Consider the following 22,619-nt stretch of genomic DNA (forward strand, 5'->3'; position numbering starts at 1 on the left):
GGTCCACAGTGCAGTACTGAGTGTGTGCTGTCGGTCTGGGTCCACAGTCCAGTACTGAGTGTGTGTTGTGAGCGTCTGGGTCCACAGTGCAGTACTGAGTGAGTGTTGTGAGGGTCTGGGTCCACAGTGCAGTACTGAGTGTGTGCTGAGAGGGTCTGGGTCCACAGTGCAGTACTGAGTGAGTGTTGTGAGGGTCTGGGTCCACAGTGCAGTACTGAGTGAGTGCTGTAAGGGGCTGGGTCCACAGTGCAGTACTGAGTGTGTGCTGTCGGTCTGGGTCCACAGTGCAGTACTGAGTGTGTGCTGTTAGGGGCTGGGTCCATAGTGCAGTACTGAGTGAGTGTTGTAAGGGGCTGGGTCCACAGTGCAGTACTGAGTGTGTGTTGTGAGGGTCTGGGTCCACAGTGCAGTACTGAGTGTGTGCTGTCGGTCTGGGTCCACAGTGCAGTACTGAGTGTGTGCTGTAAGGGGCTGGGTCCACAGTGCAGTACTGAGTGTGTGTTGTGAGGGGCTGGGTCCACAGTGCAGTACTGAGTGTGTGCTGTCGGTCTGGGTCCACTGTGCAGTACGGAGTGTGTGCTGTAAGGGGCTGGGTCCACAGTGCAGTACTGAGTGCGTGCTGTCGGTCTGGGTCCACAGTGCAGTACTGAGTGTGTGCTGTCGGTCTGGGTCCACAGTGCAGTACTGAGTGAGTGCTGAGAGGGGCTGGGTCCACAGTGCAGTACTGAGTGTGTGCTGTCGGTCTGGGTCCACAGTGCAGTACTGAGTGTGTGCTGTCGGTCTGGGTCCACAGTGCAGTACTGAGTGTGTGCTGGAAGGGGCTGGGTCCACAGTGCAGTACTGAGTGTGTGCTGTCGGTCTGGGTCCACAGTGCAGTACTGAGTGTGTGCTGTCGGTCTGGGTCCACAGTGCAGTACTGAGTGTGTGCTGAGAGGGGCTGGGTCCACAGTGCAGTACTGAGTGAGTGTTGTCAGTCTGGGTCCACAGTGCAGTACTGAGTGTGTGTTGTGAGGGTCTGGGTCCACAGTGCAGTACTGAGTGAGTGTTGTGAGGGTCTGGGTCCACAGTGCAGGACTGAGTGAGTGCTGTCGGTCTGGGTCCACAGTGCAGGACTGAGTGAGTGCTGTCGGTCTGGGTCCACAGTGCAGTACTGAGTGAGTGTTGTCAGTCTGGGTCCACAGTGCTGTACTGAGTGTGTGCTGTAAGGGGCTGGGTCCACAGTGCAGTACTGAGTGTGTGCTGAGAGGGGCTGGGTCCACAGTGCAGTACTGAGTGTGTGCTGTCGGTCTGGGTCCACAGTGCAGTACTGAGTGAGTGTTGTCAGTCTGGGTCCACAGTGCAGTACTGAGTGTGTGCTGTCAGGGGCTGGGTCCACAGTGCAGTACTGAGTGTGTGCTGTCGGTCTGGGTCCACAGTGCAGTATTGAGTGTGTGCTGAGAGGGGCTGGGTCCACAGTGCAGTACTGAGTGAGTGTTGTCGGTCTGGGTCCACAGTGCAGTATTGAGTGTGTGCTGAGAGGGGCTGGGTCCACAGTGCAGTACTGAGTGTGTGCTGTCGGTCTGGGTCCACAGTGCAGTACTGAGTGTGTGCTGTCGGTCTGGGTCCACAGTGCAGTACTGAGTGAGTGTTGTCAGTCTGGGTCCACAGTGCAGTACTGAGTGTGTGCTGAGAGGGGCTGGGTCCACAGTGCAGTACTGAGTGAGTGTTGTCGGTCTGGGTCCACAGTGCAGTACTGAGTGAGTGTTGTCAGTCTGGGTCCACAGTGCAGTACTGAGTGAGTGCTGTCGGTCTGGGTCCACAGTGCAGTACTGAGTGTGTGCTGTCGGTCTGGGTCCACAGTGCAGTTCTGAGTGAGTGTTGTGAGGGTCTGGGTCCACAGTGCAGTACTGAGTGAGTGCTGTCGGTCTGGGTCCACAGTGCAGTACTGAGTGTGTGCTGAGAGGGGCTGGGTCCACAGTGCAGTACTGAGTGTGTGCTGTCGGTCTGGGTCCACAGTGCAGTACTGAGTGTGTGCTGAGAGGGGCTGGGTCCACAGTGCAGTACTGAGTGTGTGTTGTGAGGGTCTGGGTCCACAGTGCAGTACTGAGTGAGTGCTGTCGGTCTGGGTCCACAGTGCAGTACTGAGTGTGTGCTGAGAGGGGCTGGGTCCACAGTGCAGTACTGAGTGTGTGCTGTCGGTCTGGGTCCACAGTGCAGTACTGAGTGTGTGCTGGAAGGGGCTGGGTCCACAGTGCAGTACTGAGTGTGTGCTGTCGGTCTGGGTCCACAGTGCAGTACTGAGTGTGTGCTGTCGGTCTGGGTCCACAGTGCAGTACTGAGTGTGTGCTGTCGGTCTGGGTCCACAGTGCAGTACTGAGTGTGTGCTGTAAGGGGCTGGGTCCACAGTGCAGTACTGACTGTGTGCTGTAAGGGGCTGGGTCCACAGTGCATTACTGAGTGTGTGCTGAGAGGGGCTGGGTCCACAGTGCAGTACTGAGTGTGTGCTGTCGGTCTGGGTCCACAGTGCAGTACTGAGTGAGTGCTGAGAGGGGCTGGGTCCACAGTGCAGTACTGAGTGTGTGCTGTGTGGGTCTGGGTCCACAGTGCAGTACTGAGTGAGTGTTGTGAGGGTCTGGGTCCACAGTGCAGTACTGAGTGAGTGTTGTGAGGGTCTGGGTCCACAGTGCAGTACTGAGTGAGTGCTGTCGGTCTGGATACACAGTGCAGTACTGAGTGAGTGCTGAGAGGGGCTGGGTCCACAGTGCAGTACTGAGTGTGTGCTGTAAGGGGCTGGGCCAACAGTGCAGTACTGAGTGTGTGTTGTGAGGGTCTGGGTCCACAGTGCAGTACTGAGTGAGTGTTGTGAGGGTCTGGGTCCACAGTGCAGTACTGAGTGAGTGCTGTCGGTCTGGATACACAGTGCAGTACTGAGTGAGTGCTGAGAGGGGCTGGGTCCACAGTGCAGTACTGAGTGTGTGCTGTGTGGGTCTGGGTCCACAGTGCAGTACTGAGTGAGTGCTGTCGGTCTGGGTCCACAGTGCAGGACTGAGTGAGTGTTGTCAGTCTGGGTCCACAGTGCAGTACTGAGTGTGTGCTGTAAGGGGCTGGGTCCACAGTGCAGTACTGAGTGTGTGCTGTAAGGGGCTGGGTCCACAGTGCAGGACTGAGTGTGTGCTGTCGGTCTGGGTCCACAGTGCAGTACTAAGTGTGTGCTGTAAGGGGCTGGGTCCACAGTGCAGTACTGAGTGAGTGCTGAGAGGGGCTGGGTCCACAGTGCAGTACTGAGTGTGTGCTGTCGGTCTGGGTCCACAGTGCAGTACTGAGTGTGTGCTGTAAGGGGCTGGGTCCACAGTGCAGTACTGAGTGTGTGCTGTCGGTCTGGGTCCACAGTGCAGTACTGAGTGTGTGTTGTGAGCGTCTGGGTCCACAGTGCAGGTCTGAGTGAGTGTTGTGAGGGTCTGGGTCCACAGTGCAGTACTGAGTGTGTGCTGTCGGTCTGGGTCCACAGTGCAGTACTGAGTGTGTGCTGTCGGTCTGGGTCCACAGTGCAGTCCTGAGTGTGTGCTGAGAGGGGCTGGGTCCACAGTGCATTACTGAGTGTGTGCTGAGAGGGGCTGGGTCCACAGTGCAGTACTGAGTGTGTGCTGTCGGTCTCGGTCCACAGTGCAGTACTGAGTGTGTGCTGTCGGTCTGGGTCCACAGTGCAGTACTGAGTGTGTGTTGTGAGGGTCTGGGTCCACAGTGCAGTACTGAGTGAGTGTTGTGAGGGTCTGGGTCCACAGTGCAGTACTGAGTGAGTGTTGTGAGGGGCTGTGTCCACAGTGCAGTACTGAGTGAGTGCTGTAAGGGGCTGGGTCCACAGTGCAGTACTGAGTGTGTGCTGTCGGTCTGGGTCCACAGTGCAGTACTGAGTGTGTGCTGTAAGGGGCTGGGTCCACAGTGCAGTACTGAGTGAGTGCTGTAAGGGGCTGGGTCCACAGTGCAGTACTGAGTGAGTGTTGTAAGGTGCTGGGTCCACAGTGCAGTACTGAGTGTGTGCTGTCGGTCTGGGTCCACAGTGCAGTACTGAGTGTGTGCTGTGAGGGTCTGGGTCCACAGTGCAGTACTGAGTGTGTGCTGTCGGTCTGGGTCCACAGTGCAGTACTGAGTGTGTGTTGTGAGGGTCTGGGTCCACAGTGCAGTACTGAGTGTGTGCTGTCGGTCTGGGTCCACAGTGCAGTACTGAGCGTGTTCTGTCGGTCTGGGTCCACAGTGCAGTACTGAGTGTGTGCTGTAAGGGGCTGGGTCCACAGTGAAGTACTGAGTGTGTGTTGTCGGTCTGGGTCCACAGTGCAGTACTGAGTGTGATCTGTCGGTCTGGGTCCACAGTGCAGTACTGAGTGTGTGCTGTCGGTCTGGGTCCACAGTGCAGTACTGAGTGTGTGCTGTCGGTCTGGGTCCACAGTGCAGTACTGAGTGTGTGCTGTCGGTCTGGGTCCACAGTGCAGTACTGAGTGTGTGCTGAGAGGGGCTGGGTCCACAGTGCAGTACTGAGTGAGTGTTGTGAGGGTCTGGGTCCACAGTGCAGTACTGAGTGAGTGTTGTAAGGGGCTGGGTCCACAGTGCAGTACTGAGTGTGTGCTGTCGGTCTGGGTCCACAGTGCAGTACGGAGTGTGTGCTGTAAGGGGCTGGGTCCACAGTGCAGTACTGAGTGCGTGCTGTCGGTCTGGGTCCACAGTGCAGTACTGAGTGTGTGCTGTCGGTCTGGGTCCACAGTGCAGTACTGAGTGAGTGCTGAGAGGGGCTGGGTCCACAGTGCAGTACTGAGTGTGTGCTGTCGGTCTGGGTCCACAGTGCAGTACTGAGTGTGTGCTGTCGGTCTGGGTCCACAGTGCAGTACTGAGTGTGTGCTGGAAGGGGCTGGGTCCACAGTGCAGTACTGACTGTGTGCTGTAAGGGGCTGGGTCCACAGTGCAGTACTGAGTGTGTGCTGTCGGTCTGGGTCCACAGTGCAGTACTGAGTGAGTGCTGAGAGGGGCTGGGTCCACAGTGCAGTACTGAGTGTGTGCTGTCGGTCTGGGTCCACAGTGCAGTACTGAGTGAGTGCTGAGAGGGGCTGGGTCCACAGTGCAGTACTGAGTGTGTGCTGTGTGGGTCTGGGTCCACAGTGTAGTACTGAGTGAGTGTTGTGAGGGTCTGGGTCCACAGTGCAGTACTGAGTGAGTGTTGTGAGGGTCTGGGTCCACAGTGCAGTACTGAGTGTGTGCTGTCGGTCTGGGTCCACAGTGCAGTACTGAGTGTGTGTTGTGAGGGTCTGGGTCCACAGTGCAGTACTGAGTGAGTGCTGTGTGGGTCTGGGTCCACAGTGCAGTACTGAGTGTGTGCTGTCGGTCTGGGTCCACAGTGCAGTACTGAGTGAGTGCTGAGAGGGGCTGGGTCCACAGTGCAGTCCTGAGTGTGTGCTGTGTGGGTCTGGGTCCACAGTGCAGTACTGAGTGAGTGCTGTCGGTCTGGGTCCACAGTGCAGTACTGAGTGAGTGTTGTCAGTCTGGGTCCACAGTGCAGTACTGAGTGTGTGCTGTAAGGGGCTGGGTCCACAGTGCAGTACTGAGTGTGTGCTGTCGGTCTGGGTCCACAGTGCAGTACTGAGTGTGTGCTGTAAGGGGCTGGGTCCACAGTGCAGTACTGAGTGAGTGCTGAGAGGGGCTGGGTCCACAGTGCAGTACTGAGTGTGTGCTGTCGGTCTGGGTCCACAGTGCAGTACTGAGTGTGTGTTGTGAGCGTCTGGGTCCACAGTGCAGTACTGAGTGAGTGTTGTGAGGGTCTGGGTCCACAGTGCAGTACTGAGTGTGTGCTGTCGGTCTGGGTCCACAGTGCAGTACTGAGTGTGTGCTGTCGGTCTGGGTCCACAGTGCAGTACTGAGTGTGTGCTGAGAGGGGCTGGGTCCACAGTGCAGTACTGAGTGAGTGTTGTCGGTCTGGGTCCACAGTGCAGTACTGAGTGAGTGTTGTCAGTCTGGGTCCACAGTGCAGTACTGAGTGTGTGTTGTGAGGGTCTGGGTCCACAGTGCTGTACTGAGTGTGTGCTGTAAGGGGCTGGGTCCACAGTGCAGTACTGAGTGTGTGCTGTCGGTCTGGGTCCACAGTGCAGTACTGAGTGAGTGTTGTCAGTCTGGGTCCACAGTGCAGTACTGAGTGTGTGCTGTCAGGGGCTGGGTCCACAGTGCAGTACTGAGTGTGTGCTGTCGGTCTGGGTCCACAGTGCAGTACTGAGTGTGTGCTGTAAGGGTCTGGGTCCACAGTGCAGTACTGAGTGTGTGCTGAGAGGGGCTGGGTCCACAGTGCAGTACTGAGTGTGTGCTGTCGGTCTGGGTCCACAGTGCAGTACTGAGTGTGTGCTGTCGGTCTGGGTCCACAGTGCAGTACTGAGTGTGTGCTGTCGGTCTGGGTCCACAGTGCAGTACTGAGTGTGTGCTGTCGGTCTGGGTCCACAGTGCAGTACTGAGTGTGTGTTGTGAGGGTCTGGGTCCACAGTGCAGTACTGAGTGTGTGCTGTCGGTCTGGGTCCACAGTGCAGTATTGAGCGTTTTCTGTCGGTCTGGGTCCACAGTGCAGTACTGAGTGTGTGCTGTCGGTCTGGGTCCACAGTGCAGTACTGAGTGTGTGTTGTGAGGGTCTGGGTCCACAGTGCAGTACTGAATGAGTGTTGTGAGGGTCTGGGTCCACAGTGCAGTACTTAGTGAGTGTTGTAAGGGGCTGGGTCCATAGTGCAGTACTGAGTGTGTGCTGTAAGGGGCTGGGTCCATAGTGCAGTACTGAGTGAGTGTTGTGAGGGTCTGGGTCCACAGTGCAGTACTGAGTGAGTGTTGTGAGGGTCTGGGTCCACAGTGCAGTACTGAGTGAGTGTTGTGAGGGGCTGTGTCCACAGTGCAGTACTGAGTGAGTGCTGTAAGGGGCTGGGTCCACAGTGCAGTACTGAGTGTGTGCTGTAAGGGGCTGGGTCCACAGTGCAGTACTGAGTGAGTGTTGTAAGGTGCTGGGTCCACAGTGCAGTACTGAGTGTGTGCTGTCGGTCTGGGTCCACAGTGCAGTACTGAGTGTGTGCTGTGAGGGTCTGGGTCCACAGTGCAGTACTGAGTGTGTGCTGTCGGTCTGGGTCCACAGTGCAGTACTGAGTGTGTGTTGTGAGGGTCTGGGTCCACACTGCAGTACTGAGTGTGTGCTGTCGGTCTGGGTCCACAGTGCAGTACTGAGTGTGTTCTGTCGGTCTGGGTCCACAGTGCAGTACTGAGTGTGTGCTGTAAGGGGCTGGGTCCACAGTGCAGTACTGAGTGTGTGTTGTGAGGGGCTGGGTCCACAGTGAAGTACTGAGTGTGTGCTGTCGGTCTGGGTCCACAGTGCAGTACTGAGTGTGATCTGTCGGTCTGGGTCCACAGTGCAGTCCTGAGTGTGTGCTGTCGGTCTGGGTCCACAGTGCAGTACTGAGTGTGTGCTGTCGGTCTGGGTCCACAGTGCAGTACTGAGTGTGTGCTGTCGGTCTGGGTCCACAGTGCAGTACTGAGTGAGTGCTGAGAGGGGCTGGGTCCACAGTGCAGTACTGAGTGTGTGCTGTCGGTCTGGGTCCACAGTGCAGTACTGAGTGTGTGCTGTCGGTCTGGGTCCACAGTGCAGTACTGAGTGAGTGTTGTGAGGGTCTGGGTCCACAGTGCAGTACTGAGTGTGTGCTGAGAAGGTCTGGGTCCACAGTGCAGTACTGAGTGAGTGTTGTGAGGGTCTGGGTCCACAGTGCAGTACTGAGTGAGTGCTGTAAGGGGCTGGGTCCACAGTGCAGTACTGAGTGTGTGCTGTCGGTCTGGGTCCACAGTGCAGTACTGAGTGTGTGCTGTTAGGGGCTGGGTCCATAGTGCAGTACTGAGTGAGTGTTGTAAGGGGCTGGGTCCACAGTGCAGTACTGAGTGTGTGTTGTGAGGGTCTGGGTCCACAGTGCAGTACTGAGTGTGTGCTGTCGGTCTGGGTCCACAGTGCAGTACTGAGTGTGTGCTGTAAGGGGCTGGGTCCACAGTGCAGTACTGAGTGTGTGTTGTGAGGGGCTGGGTCCACAGTGCAGTACTGAGTGTGTGCTGTCGGTCTGGGTCCACTGTGCAGTACGGAGTGTGTGCTGTAAGGGGCTGGGTCCACAGTGCAGTACTGAGTGCGTGCTGTCGGTCTGGGTCCACAGTGCAGTACTGAGTGTGTGCTGTCGGTCTGGGTCCACAGTGCAGTACTGAGTGAGTGCTGAGAGGGGCTGGGTCCACAGTGCAGTACTGAGTGTGTGCTGTCGGTCTGGGTCCACAGTGCAGTACTGAGTGTGTGCTGTCGGTCTGGGTCCACAGTGCAGTACTGAGTGTGTGCTGGAAGGGGCTGGGTCCACAGTGCAGTACTGAGTGTGTGCTGTCGGTCTGGGTCCACAGTGCAGTACTGAGTGTGTGCTGTCGGTCTGGGTCCACAGTGCAGTACTGAGTGTGTGCTGTCGGTCTGGGTCCACAGTGCAGTACTGAGTGTGTGCTGAGAGGGGCTGGGTCCACAGTGCAGTACTGAGTGAGTGTTGTCAGTCTGGGTCCACAGTGCAGTACTGAGTGTGTGTTGTGAGGGTCTGGGTCCACAGTGCAGTACTGAGTGAGTGTTGTGAGGGTCTGGGTCCACAGTGCAGGACTGAGTGAGTGCTGTCGGTCTGGGTCCACAGTGCAGGACTGAGTGAGTGCTGTCGGTCTGGGTCCACAGTGCAGTACTGAGTGAGTGTTGTCAGTCTGGGTCCACAGTGCTGTACTGAGTGTGTGCTGTAAGGGGCTGGGTCCACAGTGCAGTACTGAGTGTGTGCTGAGAGGGGCTGGGTCCACAGTGCAGTACTGAGTGTGTGCTGTCGGTCTGGGTCCACAGTGCAGTACTGAGTGAGTGTTGTCAGTCTGGGTCCACAGTGCAGTACTGAGTGTGTGCTGTCAGGGGCTGGGTCCACAGTGCAGTACTGAGTGTGTGCTGTCGGTCTGGGTCCACAGTGCAGTACTGAGTGTGTGCTGTAAGGGTCTGGGTCCACAGTGCAGTACTGAGTGTGTGCTGAGAGGGGCTGGGTCCACAGTGCAGTACTGAGTGTGTGCTGTCGGTCTGGGTCCACAGTGCAGTATTGAGTGTGTGCTGAGAGGGGCTGGGTCCACAGTGCAGTACTGAGTGAGTGTTGTCGGTCTGGGTCCACAGTGCAGTATTGAGTGTGTGCTGAGAGGGGCTGGGTCCACAGTGCAGTACTGAGTGTGTGCTGTCGGTCTGGGTCCACAGTGCAGTACTGAGTGTGTGCTGTCGGTCTGGGTCCACAGTGCAGTACTGGGTGAGTGTTGTCAGTCTGGGTCCACAGTGCAGTACTGAGTGTGTGCTGAGAGGGGCTGGGTCCACAGTGCAGTACTGAGTGAGTGTTGTCGGTCTGGGTCCACAGTGCAGTACTGAGTGAGTGTTGTCAGTCTGGGTCCACAGTGCAGTACTGAGTGAGTGCTGTCGGTCTGGGTCCACAGTGCAGTACTGAGTGTGTGCTGTCGGTCTGGGTCCACAGTGCAGTTCTGAGTGAGTGTTGTGAGGGTCTGGGTCCACAGTGCAGTACTGAGTGAGTGCTGTCGGTCTGGGTCCACAGTGCAGTACTGAGTGTGTGCTGAGAGGGGCTGGGTCCACAGTGCAGTACTGAGTGTGTGCTGTCGGTCTGGGTCCACAGTGCAGTACTGAGTGTGTGCTGAGAGGGGCTGGGTCCACAGTGCAGTACTGAGTGTGTGTTGTGAGGGTCTGGGTCCACAGTGCAGTACTGAGTGAGTGTTGTGAGGGTCTGGGTCCACAGTGCAGTACTGAGTGTGTGCTGTCGGTCTGGGTCCACAGTGCAGTACTGAGTGAGTGTTGTCAGTCTGGGTCCACAGTGCAGTACTGAGTGAGTGTTGTCAGTCTGGGTCCACAGTGCAGTACTGAGTGTGTGCTGTCGGTCTGGGTCCACAGTGCAGTACTGAGTGAGTGTTGTCAGTCTGCGTCCACAGTGCAGTTCTGAGTGCGTGCTGAGAGGGTCTGGGTCCACAGTGCAGTACTGAGTGTGTGCTGTAAGGGGCTGGGTCCACAGTGCAGTACTGAGTGTGTGCTGTCGGTCTGGGTCCACAGTGCAGTACTGAGCGAGTGTTGTGAGGGTCTGGGTCCACAGTGCAGTACTGAGTGTGTGCTGTGTGGGTCTGGGTCCACAGTGTAGTACTGAGTGAGTGTTGTGAGGGTCTGGGTCCACAGTGCAGTACTGAGTGAGTGTTGTGAGGGTCTGGGTCCACAGTGCAGTACTGAGTGTGTGCTGTCGGTCTGGGTCCACAGTGCAGTACTGAGTGAGTGCTGTCGGTCTGGATACACAGTGCAGTACTGAGTGAGTGCTGAGAGGGGCTGGGTCCACAGTGCAGTACTGAGTGTGTGCTGTCGGTCTGGGTCCACAGTGCAGTACTGAGTGAGTGTTGTGAGGGTCTGGGTCCACAGTGCAGTACTGAGTGTGTGCTGTCGGTCTGGGTCCACAGTGCAGTACTGAGTGAGTGTTGTCAGGCTGGGTCCACAGTGCAGTACTGAGTGTGTGCTGTAAGGGGCTGGGTCCACAGTGCAGTACTGAGTGTGTGCTGTCGGTCTGGGTCCACAGTGCAGTACTGAGTGTGTGCTGTAAGGGGCTGGGTCCACAGTGCAGTACTGAGTGTGTGCTGTCGGTCTGGGTCCACAGTGCAGTACTGAGTGTGTGTTGTGAGCGTCTGGGTCCACAGTGCAGTACTGAGTGAGTGTTGTGAGGGTCTGGGTCCACAGTGCAGTACTGAGTGTGTGCTGTCGGTCTGGGTCCACAGTGCAGTACTGAGTGTGTGCTGTGAGGGTCTGGGAGCACAGTGCAGTACTGAGTGTGTGCTGTAAGGGGCTGGGTCCACAGTGCAGTACTGAGTGAGTGCTGTCGGTCTGGGAGCACAGTGCAGTACTGAGTAAGTGCTGTCGGTCTGGGAGCACAGTGCAGTACTGAGTGAGTGCTGTCGGTCTGGGTCCACAGTGCAGTGCTGAGTGTGTGCTGTCGGTCTGGGTCCACAGTGCAGTACTGAGTGTGTGTTGTGAGGGTCTGGGTCCACAGTGCAGTACTGAGTGTGTGTTGTGAGGGTCTAGGTCCACAGTGCAGTACTGAGTGTGTGTCGTGAGGGTCTGGGTCCACAGTGCAGTACTGAGTGAGTGTTGTGAGGGTCTGGGTCCACAGTGCAGTACTGAGTGTGTGCTGTCGGTCTGGGTCCACAGTGCAGTACTGAGTGAGTGTTGTGAGGGTCTGGGTCCACAGTGCAGTACTGAGTGTGTGCTGTAAGGGGCTGGGTCCACAGTGCAGTACTGAGTGTGTGCTGTCGGTCTGGGTCCACAGTGCATTACGGAGTGAGTGCTGTGTGGGTCTGGGTCCACAGTGCAGTACTGAGTGTGTGCTGTCGGTCTGGGTCCACAGTGCAGTACTGAGTGTGTGTTGTGAGCGGCTGGGTCCACAGTGCAGTACTGAGTGTGTGCTGTCGGTCTGGGTCCACAGTGCAGTACTGAGTGTGTGCTGTCGGTCTGGGTCCACAGTGCAGTACTGAGTGTGTGTTGTGAGGGTCTGGGTCCACAGTGCTGTACTGAGTGTGTGCTGTAAGGGGCTGGGTCCACAGTGCAGTATTGAGTGTGTGCTGTCGGTCTGGGTCCACAGTGCAGGACTGAGTGAGTGCTGTCGGTCTGGGTCCACAGTGCAGTACTGAGTGAGTGTTGTCAGTCTGGGTCCACAGTGCTGTACTGAGTGTGTGCTGTAAGGGGCTGGGTCCACAGTGCAGTACTGAGTGTGTGCTGAGAGGGGCTGGGTCCACAGTGCAGTACTGAGTGTGTGCTGTCGGTCTGGGTCCACAGTGCAGTACTGAGTGAGTGTTGTCAGTCTGGGTCCACAGTGCAGTACTGAGTGTGTGCTGTCAGGGGCTGGGTCCACAGTGCAGTACTGAGTGTGTGCTGTCGGTCTGGGTCCACAGTGCAGTACTGAGTGTGTGCTGTAAGGGTCTGGGTCCACAGTGCAGTACTGAGTGTGTGCTGAGAGGGGCTGGGTCCACAGTGCAGTACTGAGTGTGTGCTGTCGGTCTGGGTCCACAGTGCAGTATTGAGTGTGTGCTGAGAGGGGCTGGGTCCACAGTGCAGTACTGAGTGTGTGCTGTCGGTCTGGGTCCACAGTGCAGTACTGAGTGAGTGTTGTCAGTCTGGGTCCACAGTGCAGTACTGAGTGAGTGCTCTCGGTCTGGGTCCACAGTGCAGTACTGAGTGTGTGCTGTCGGTCTGGGTCCACAGTGCAGTACTGAGTGTGTGCTGAGAGGGGCTGGGTCCACAGTGCAGTACTGAGTGTGTGCTGTCGGTCTGGGTCCACAGTGCAGTACTGAGTGAGTGTTGTCAGTCTGGGTCCACAGTGCAGTACTGAGTGAGTGTTGTCAGTCTGGGTCCACAGTGCAGTACTGAGTGTGTGCTGTCGGTCTGGGTCCACAGTGCAGTACTGAGTGTGTGCTGTCGGTCTGGGTCCACAGTGCAGTACTGAGTGAGTGTTGTCAGTCTGGGTCCACAGTGCAGTACTGAGTGTGTGTTGTGAGGGTCTGGGTCCACAGTGCAGTACTGAGTGTGTGCTGTCAGTCTGCGTCCACAGTGCAGTTCTGAGTGCGTGCTGAGAGGGTCTGGGTCCACAGTGCAGTACTGAGTGTGTGCTGTAAGGGGCTGGGTCCACAGTGCAGTACTGAGTGTGTGCTGTCGGTCTGGGTCCACAGTGCAGTACTGAGTGAGTGCTGTGTGGGTCTGGGTCTGGGTCCACACTGCATTACGGAGTGAGTGCTGTGTGGGTCTGGGTCCACAGTGCAGTACTGAGTGTGTGCTGTGTGGGTCTGGGTCCACAGTGCAGTACTGAGTATGTGCTGTCGGTCTGGGTCCACAGTGCAGTACTGAGTGAGTGCTGTGTGGGTCTGGGTCTGGGTCCACACTGCATTACGGAGTGAGTGCTGTGTGGGTCTGGGTCCACAGTGCAGTACTGAGTGTGTGCTGTGTGGGTCTGGGTCCACAGTGCAGTACTGAGTGAGTGCTGTCGGTCTGGGTCCACAGTGCAGTACTGAGTGTGTGCTGTCGGTCTGGGTCCACAGTGCAGTACTGAGTGAGTGTTGTGAGGGTCTGGGTCCACAGTGCAGTACTGAGTGAGTGCTGTCGGTCTGGGAGCACAGTGCAGTACTGAGTAAGTGCTGTCGGTCTGGGAGCACAGTGCAGTACTGAGTGAGTGCTGTCGGTCTGGGAGCACAGTGCAGTACTGAGTAAGTGCTGTCGGTGTGGGTCCACAGTGCAGTACTGAGTGAGTGCTGTCGGTCTGGGTCCACAGTGCAGTGCTGAGTGTGTGCTGTCGGTCTGGGTCCACAGTGCAGTACTGAGTGTGTGTTGTGAGGGTCTGGGTCCACAGTGCAGTACTGAGTGTGTGTTGTGAGGGTCTAGGTCCACAGTGCAGTACTGAGTGTGTGTCGTGAGGGTCTGGGTCCACAGTGCAGTACTGAGTGAGTGTTGTGAGGGTCTGGGTCCACAGTGCAGTACTGAGTGTGTGCTGTCGGTCTGGGTCCACAGTGCAGTACTGAGTGAGTGCTGTCGGTCTGGGAGCACAGTGCAGTAGACAATAGACAATAGACAATAGACAATAGATGCAGGAGTAGGCCATTCTGCCCTTCGAGCCTGCACCGCCATACAATATGATCATGGCTGATCATTCCTAATTAGTATCCTGTTCCAGCCTTATCTCCATACCCCTTGACTCCACTATCTTTAAGAGCTCTATCCAATTCTTTCTTAAAAGAATCCAGAGACTGGGCCTCCACTGCCCTCTGGGGCAGAGCATTCCACACAGCCACCACTCTCTGTGTGAAGTAGTTTCTCCTCATCTCTGTCCTAAATGGTCTACCCAGTATTTTTAAGTTGTGTCCTCTGGTTCGGCACTCCCCCATCAACGGAAATATGTTCCCTCCTGCCAGAGTGTCCAGTCCTTTCATAAGCCTATACGTTTCAATCAGATCCCCTCTCAGTCTTCTAAACTCAAGGGTATACAAGCCCAGTCGCTTCAGTCTTTCCGTGTAAGGCAATCCTGCCATTCCAGGAATTGACCTCGTGAACCTACGCTGCACTCCCTCAATAGCCAGAATGTCTTTCCTCATATTTGGAGACCAGAACTGTACACAGTACTCCAGGTGTGGTCTCACCAGGGCCCTGTACAGCTGCAGAAGCACCTCTTTGCTTCTATACTCAATCCCTCTTGTTATGAAGGCCAGCATGCTATTAGCCTTCTTCACGACCTGCTGTACCTGCATGCTTGCCTTCATTGACTGGTGGACAAGAACACCCAGATCTCTCTGAACAGCCCCTTTACCTAATTTGATACCATTGAGGTAGTAATCTGCCTTCCTGTTCTTGCCACCAAAGTGGATAACCAGACATTTATCCACATTAAACTGCATCTGCCATGCATCTGCCCACTCACCTAACTTGTCCAGGTCACCCTGTAATCCCCTAACATCCTCATCACATTTCACCCTACCACCTAGCTTTGTGTCATCAGCAAATTTGCTAATGTTATTGCTGATACCATCTTCTATATCATTTACATATATTGTAAAAAGCTGCGGTCCCAGCACGGATCCCTGCGGTACCCCACTGGTCACTGCCTGCCATTTCGAAATGGAGCCGTTAATCACTACCCTTTGTTTCCTGTTAGCCAACCAATTCTCTATCCAATCTAGTACTTTGCCCCCAATCCCGTGCGCCCTAATTTTACTCACTAACCTCTTGTGTGGGACTTTATCAAAAGCTTTCTGAAAGTCCAGGTACACTACATCCACTGGATCTCCCTCGTCCATCTTCCGAGTTACATCCTCAAAAAATTCAAGAAGATTAGTCAAGCATGATTTCCCCTTCATAAATCCATGCTGACTCTGTCCTATCCTGTTACTATTATCCAGATGTGCCGTAATTTCATCCTTTATAATAGACTCCAGCATCTTTCCCACCACTGAGGTCAGACTAACTGGTCTATAATTTCCTGCTTTCTCCCGCCCACCCTTCTTAAAAAGTGGCACAACATTAGCCGCCCTCCAATCCTCAGGAACCAACCCCGATTCTATTGAACTCTGGAAAATAATCACCAGCGCATCCACGATTTCCCGAGCCACCTCCTTCAGTACCCTGGGATGCAGGCCATCAGGTCCCGGAGACTTATCAACCTTCAGACCTAACAGTCTCTCCAACACCAAATCCTGGCAAATAGAAATTCCCTTAAGTTCAGGTCCTTCAGCCACTGTTACCTCAGGGAGATTGCTTGTGTCTTCCCCAGTGAACACAGATCTGAAGTACCCATTTAATTCCTCTGCCATTTCTTCGTTCCCAGTAATATATTCCCCTGCTTCTGTCTTCAAGGGCCCAATTTTTGTTCTAACCATTTTTTTGCCTTGGACATACCTAAAAAAGCTTTTACTATCCTCCTTTATATTCTTGGCCAGTTTACCTTCGTACCTCATTTTTTCTCTGCGTATTTCCTTCTTACTAATCCTCTGTTGTTCTTTAAAAGCTTCCCAGTCCTCCGTTTTCCCGCTTATCTTCGCTAAGTTATACTTTTTCTCTTTTAACCTTATATGTTTCTTTACTTCCCTTGTCAGCCACGGCCGCCCATGTCTCCTCCTGGGATCTTTCTTCCTTTTAGGAATGAACTGATCCTGCATCTTCTGCATTATACACAGAAATATCTGCCATTGTTCCTCCACGGTCTTCCCTGTTAAGGTATTAAACCATTGAACTTTGGCCAGTTGCTCCCTCATAGCTCCATATTTCCCTTTATTCAACTGAAATATTGTCACTTCAGATTGTACCCACTCCCTCTCAAATTGCAGATTGAAGCTTATTGTATTATGGTCACTACTTCCCAATGGCTCCTTCACTTCGAGGTCACTGACCAATTCTGGTTCGTTACACAATACCAGATCCAGAATCGCCTTATCCCTGGTCGGCTCCAGCACCAGCTGCACTAAAAATCCATCTCTGAGGCACTCCACAAAGTCTCTTTCTTGAGGCCCGATACCATCCTGATTCTCCCAGTCTACCTGCATGTTAAAATCCCCCATAACAACTGTAGTAACATCTTTGCGACAAGCCAATTTCAGCTCCTGATTCAACTTACCTCCAACATCCAGACTACTGTTTGGGGGCCTGTAGATGACTCCCATGAGGGTCTTTTTACCCTTAGTGTTTCGAAGCTCTATCCACACTGACTCTACATCCCCTGACTCTAGGTCCGCCCGCGCAAGGGACTGAATATCCTCCCTTACCAACAAGGCCACCCCACCCCCTCTGCCCGTCAGTCTATCCTTACGATAACACATGTAGCCTTGAATATTCATTTCCCAGGCCCTGTCCCCAGTACTGAGTGTGTGCTGTCAGTCTGGGTCCACAGTGCAGTACTGAGTGCGTGCTGAGAGGGTCTGGGTCCACAGTGCAGTACTGAGTGAGTGTTGTCAGTCTGGGTCCACAGTGCAGTACTGAGTGAGTGTTGTCGGTCTGGGTCCACAGTGCAGTACTGAGTGAGTGCTGTAAGGGGCTGGGTCCACCGTGCAGTACTGAGTGAGTGTTGTCAGTCTGGGTCCACAGTGCAGTACTGAGTGAGTGTTGTCGGTCTGGGTCCACAGTGCAGTACTGAGTGAGTGCTGTAAGGGGCTGGGTCCACAGTGCAGTACTGAGTGTGTGCTGTCGGTCTGGGTCCACAGTGCATTACGGAGTGAGTGCTGTGTGGGTCTGGGTCCACAGTGCAGTACTGAGTGTGTGCTGTCGGTCTGGGTCCACAGTGCAGTACTGAGTGTGTGTTGTGAGCGGCTGGGTCCACAGTGCAGTACTGAGTGTGTGCTGTCGGTCTGGGTCCACAGTGCAGTACTGAGTGTGTGCTGTCGGTCTGGGTCCACAGTGCAGTACTGAGTGTGTGTTGTGAGGGTCTGGGTCCACAGTGCAGTACTGAGTGTGTGTTGTAAGGGGCTGGGTCCACAGTGCAGTACTGAGTGTGTGTTGTGAGGGTCTGGGTCCACAGTGCAGTACTGAGTGTGTGCTGTCGGTCTGGGTCCACAGTGCAGTACTGAGTGAGTGTTGTCAGTCTGGGTCCACAGTGCAGTACTGAGTGTGTGCTGTAAGGGGCTGGGTCCACAGTGCAGTACTGAGTGAGTGCTGTAAGGGGCTGGGTCCACAGTGCAGTACTGAGTGTGTGCTGTGAGGGTCTGGGAGCACAGTGCAGTACTGAGTGTGTGCTGTAAGGGGCTGGCTCCACAGTGCAGTACTGAGTGTGTGTTGTCGGTGTGGGTCCACAGTGCAGTACTGAGTGTGTGTTGTGAGGGTCTGGGTCCACAGTGCAGTACTGAGTGTGTGTTGTGAGGGTCTGGGTCCACAGTGCAGTACTGAGTGTGTGCTGTCGGTCTGGGTCCACAGTGCAGTACTGAGTGTGTGTTGTGAGGGTCTAGGTCCACAGTGCAGTACTGAGTGAGTGCTGTCGGTCTGGGTCCACAGTGCAGTACTGAGTGTGTGTTGTGAGGGTCTGGGTCCACAGTGCAGTACTGAGTGTGTGCTGTCGGTCTGGGTCCACAGTGCAGTACTGAGTGAGTGTTGTCAGTCTGGGTCCACAGTGCAATACTGAGTGTGTGCTGTAAGGGGCTGGGTCCACAGTGCAGTACTGAGTGAGTGTTGTCGGTCTGGGTCCACAGTGCAGTACTGAGTGAGTGTTGTCGGTCTGGGTCCACAGTGCAGTACTGAGTGTGTGTTGTGAGGGTCTGGGTCCACAGTGCAGTACTGAGTGTGTGCTGTCGGTCTGGGTCCACAGTGCAGTACTGAGTGTGTGCTGTCGGTCTGGGTCCACAGTGCAGTCCTGAGTGTGTGTTGTGAGGGTCTGGGTCTACAGTGCAGTACTGAGTGGGTGCTGTCGGTCTGGGTCCGCAGTGCAGTACTGAGTGAGTGTTGTGAGGGTCTGGGTCCACAGTGCAGTACTGAGTGTGTGCTGTAAGGGGCTGGGTCCACAGTGCAGTACTGAGTGAGTGCTGTCGGTCTGGGTCCACAGTGCAGTACTGAGTGTGTGCTGAGAGGGGCTGGGTCCACAGTGCAGTACTGAGTGTGTGCTGTAAGGGGCTGGGTCCACAGTGCAGTACTGAGTGAGTGTTGTGAGGGTCTGGGTCCACAGTGCAGTACTGAGTGTGTGTCGTGAGGGTCTGGGTCCACAGTGCAGTACTGAGTGAGTGTTGTGAGGGTCTTGGTCCACAGTGCAGTACTGAGTGTGTGCTGTCGGTCTGGGTCCACAGTGCGGTACTGAGTGAGTGCTGTCGGTCTGGGTCCACAGTGCAGTACTGAGTGTGTGCTGAGAGGGGCTGGGTCCACAGTGCAGTACTGAGTGTGTGCTGTCGGTCTGGGTCCACAGTGCAGTACTGAGTGAGTGTTGTGAGGGTCTGGGTCCACAGTGCAGTACTGAGTGTGTGCTGTAAGGGGCTGGGTCCACAGTGCTGTACTGAGTGAGTGCTGTCGGTCTGGGTCCACAGTGCAGTACTGAGTGTGTGCTGAGAGGGGCTGGGTCCACAGTGCAGTACTGAGTGTGTGCTGTAAGGGGCTGGGTCCACAGTGCAGTACTGAGTGAGTGTTGTGAGGGTCTGGGTCCACAGTGCAGTACTGAGTGTGTGCTGTCGGTCTGGGTCCACAGTGCAGTACTGAGTGTGTTCTGTCGGTCTGGGTCCACAGTGCAGTACTGAGTGTGTGCTGTAAGGGGCTGGGTCCACAGTGCAGTACTGAGTGTGTGCTGTCGGTCTGGGTCCACAGTGCAGTACTGAGTGAGTGTTGTCTGTCTGGGTCCACAGTGCAGTACTGAGTGTGTGCTGTAAGGGGCTGGGTCCACACTGCATTACGGAGTGAGTGCTGTGTGGGTCTGGGTCCACAGTGCAGTACTGAGTGTGTGCTGTCGGTCTGGGTCCACAGTGCAGTACTGAGTGTGTGTTGTGAGGGTCTGGGTCCACAGTGCAGTACTGAGTGAGTGCTGTCGGTCTGGGTCCACAGTGCAGTACTGAGTGTGTGTTGTGAGGGTCTGGGTCCACAGTGCAGTACTGAGTGAGTGCTGTCAGTCTGGGTCCACAGTGCAGTACTGAGTGAGTGTTGTGAGGGTCTGGGTCCACAGTGCAGTACTGAGTGAGTGTTGTGAGGGTCTGGGTCCACAGTGCAGTACTGAGTGTGTGTTGTAAGGGGCTGGGTCCGCAGTGCAGTACTGAGTGTGTGCTGTGAGGGTCTGGGAGCACAGTGCAGTACTGAGTGTGTGCTGTAAGGGGCTGGGTCCACAGTGCAGTACTGAGTGAGTGCTGTAAGGGGCTGGGTCCACAGTGCAGTACTGAGTGTGTGTTGTCGGTGTGGGTCCACAGTGCAGTACTGAGTGTGTGTTGTGAGGGTCTGGGTCCACAGTGCAGTACTGAGTGTGTGTTGTGAGGGTCTGGGTCCACAGTGCAGTACTGAGTGTGTGTTGTGAGGGTCTGGGTCCACAGTGCAGTACTGAGTGTGTGCTGTCGGTCTGGGTCCACAGTGCAGTACTGAGTGTTGTCAGTCTGGGTCCACAGTGCAGTACTGAGTGTTGTGAGGGTCTGGGTCCACAGTGCAGTACTGAGTGTGTGCTGTAAGGGGCTGGGTCCACAGTGCAGTCCTGAGTGTGTGCTGTAAGGGGCTGGGTCCACAGTGCAGTACTGAGTGAGTGTTGTGAGGGTCTGGGTCCACAGTGCATTACTGAGTGTGTGTTGTGAGGGTCTGGGTCCACAGTGCAGTACTGAGTGAGTGCTGTCGGTCTGGGAGCACAGTGCAGTACTGAGTGTGTGCTGTCAGTCTGGGTCCACAGTGCAGTACTGAGTGAGTGTTGTGAGGGTCTGGGTCCACAGTGCAGTACTGAGTGAGTGTTGTCGGTGTGGGTCCACAGTGCAGTACTGAGTGTGTGTTGTGAGGGTCTGGGTCCACAGTGCAGTACTGAGTGTGTGTTGTGAGGGTCTGGGTCCACAGTGCAGTACTGAGTGTGTGTTGTGAGGGTCTGGGTCCACAGTGCAGTACTGAGTGTGTGCTGTCGGTCTGGGTCCACAGTGCAGTACTGAGTGTTGTCAGTCTGGGTCCACAGTGCAGTACTGAGTGTTGTGAGGGGCTGGGTCCACAGTGCAGTACTGAGTGAGTGCTGTAAGGGTCTGGGTCCACAGTGCAGTCCTGAGTGTGTGCTGAGAGGGGCTGGGTCCACAGTGCAGTACTGTGTGTGTGTTGTGAGGGTCTGGGTCCACAGTGCATTACTGAGTGTGTGTTGTGAGGGTCTGGGTCCACAGTGCAGTACTGAGTGAGTGCTGTCGGTCTGGGAGCACAGTGCAGTACTGAGTGTGTGCTGTCAGTCTGGGTCCACAGTGCAGTACTGAGTGAGTGTTGTGAGGGTCTGGGTCCACAGTGCAGTACTGAGTGAGTGTTGTGAGGGTCTGGGTCCACAGTGCAGTACTGAGTGTGTGCTGTGAGGGTCTGGGAGCACAGTGCAGTACTGAGTGTGTGCTGTAAGGGTCTGGGTCCACAGTGCAGTACTGAGTGAGTGCTGTAAGGGGCTGGGTCCACAGTGCAGTACTGAGTGTGTGTTGTCGGTCTGGGTCCACAGTGCAGTACTGAGTGTGTGTTGTGAGGGTCTGGGTCCACAGTGCCGTACTGAGTGAGTGCTGTCGGTCTGGGTCCACAGTGCAGTACTGAGTGAGTGCTGTCGGTCTGGGTCCACAGTGCAGTACTGAGTGAGTGCTGTCGGTCTGGGTCCACAGTGCAGTACTGAGTGTGTGCTGTCGGTCTGGGAGCACAGTGCAGTACTGAGTGTGTGCTGTCAGTCTGGGTCCACAGTGCAGTACTGAGTGAGTGTTGTGAGGGTCTGCGTCCACAGTGCAGTACTGAGTGCTGTAAGGGGCTGGGTCCACAGTGCAGTACTGAGTGTGTGCTGTCGGTCTGCGTCCACAGTGCAGTACTGAGTGCTGTAAGGGGCTGGGTCCACAGTGCAGTACTGAGTGTGTGCTGTCGGTCTGGGTCCACAGTGCAGTACTGAGTGAGTGTTGTGAGGGTCTGCGTCCACAGTGCAGTACTGAGTGAGTGTTGTGAGGGTCTGGGTCCACAGTGCAGTACTGAGTGAGTGTTGTGAGGGGCTGGGTCCACAGTGCAGTACTGAATGTGTGCTGAGAGGGGCTGGGTCCACAGTGCAGTACTGAGTGTTGTGAGGGTCTGGGTCCACAGTGCAGTACTGAGTGAGTGTTGTGAGGGTCTGGGTCCACAGTGCAGTACTGAGTGAGTGCTGAGAGGGGCTGGGTCCCATGGCCAGAGCTGCGCTTGGAGTCCCTGAGGGCCCTTAAATTGTGGGTTTAGGCTGCACCCCAGCCCTTAAGCAGGAATATCTGGACCAATGTTCCCAGTTTTCTTGTTTGTTCACAGAATATGGATAATACTGAGCAGGCTGTGATTTGCTTCCTTTCCTTAACTGGCCTTGTCAAGGTGGTGATGATCTGGCTGTATCTTGGTTTTATTCACTGCCCTCTGTTTTCTCTGTCTCTCTCTCTCTCTCTCCGCTGCAGCAACCTCCCAGCAGTCTGACGGATTCCCGCATTCTGAGCACCAGCCACACTCATTTGGCACGTCGCAGCTCTCTGACCGACTCGGGCTAGGACACATCAGGAGCATCTGAACTGACTCAGGACTCTGCCGTGTATTCTCCATCTGCCCCTCCCAGCTCCCCATCCCACAGTGCATGTGCTCTCTAACCCCCTCCTGGAACTGCACTCACAGACCCTGGTGTCCGGTGCAGCCAAACTCCTTCCTTCAGCTCTGCGGGGTTTGTCTGCATCGTGTAGCTCCTTAAAGTCAATGGCACAAAGACCATTCAGCCCCTCCAATCCTTGCTGTCGTTTACACTCCACATCAATCTCCTCCCTGCTTTCTTCACACCATACTATCCCATCAACCGATTCCCTTCAATTCCTTTCCCTTGTGTTTTCATCCAACTTCCCTGGATCTATACTTGAAGATTGAAAAGAAGTAGGACCGCACAACCTTGTACCTTTTTTGGGTAATATCCTGTATTTGGAACCTCCCTTGGGTACCTCTGCTTTCCCCTCTGTGTCACTGTTGCAATTTGCCCCTCTCTCTCTCCAGGAGAAAGTGAGGACTGCAGATGCTGGAGATCAGAGCTGAAAATGTGTTGCTGGAAAAGCGCAGCAGGTCAGGCAGCATCCAAGGAACAGGAGAATCAACGTTTCGGGCATAAGCCCTGATTCCTGAAGAAGGGCTGATGCCCGAAACGTTGATTCTCCTGTTCCTTGGATGCTGCCTGACCTGCTGTGCTTTTCCAGCAACACACTTTCAGCTCCTCTCTCTCTCCACTTCATTTGAGTCAAATTCACAACCAGTTATTTTTTGTGATTTTTTTTTTAAGAGTGGAAACAGGCCATTCAGCCCTGCAGATCCATACTGGTATTTTTGCCATGCCCAAGCCTCCTTCCACCCCATCTCCCCTCATCCTATTCACCTTACCCTATTCCTTACCTCCTCGTACTGATGTACCCCG

At 55.1% G+C, this 22,619-nt stretch overlaps 1 protein-coding gene across 5 annotated transcripts in view; it reads left to right on the forward strand.

Annotated features, from left to right (window-relative positions):
• klc3 (kinesin light chain 3) overlaps nt 1-22,255 on the forward strand; it is a 113,368-nt gene extending 91,113 nt beyond the window's left edge. For all 5 annotated transcript variants that reach the window (XM_072549414.1, XM_072549416.1, XM_072549417.1 and 2 more), the window contains one exon: nt 21,631-22,255. In XM_072549414.1, coding sequence (XP_072405515.1) covers nt 21,631-21,720 — 90 coding nt within the window. In that variant the 3' untranslated portion in view covers nt 21,721-22,255. The remainder of the gene's footprint in view (nt 1-21,630) is intronic.
• The last annotated feature ends 364 nt before the right edge of the window (nt 22,256-22,619 follow it).

Source organism: Chiloscyllium punctatum, chromosome 29 (genome assembly GCF_047496795.1).
Source record: "Chiloscyllium punctatum isolate Juve2018m chromosome 29, sChiPun1.3, whole genome shotgun sequence".
NCBI lineage: Eukaryota > Metazoa > Chordata > Chondrichthyes > Orectolobiformes > Hemiscylliidae > Chiloscyllium > Chiloscyllium punctatum.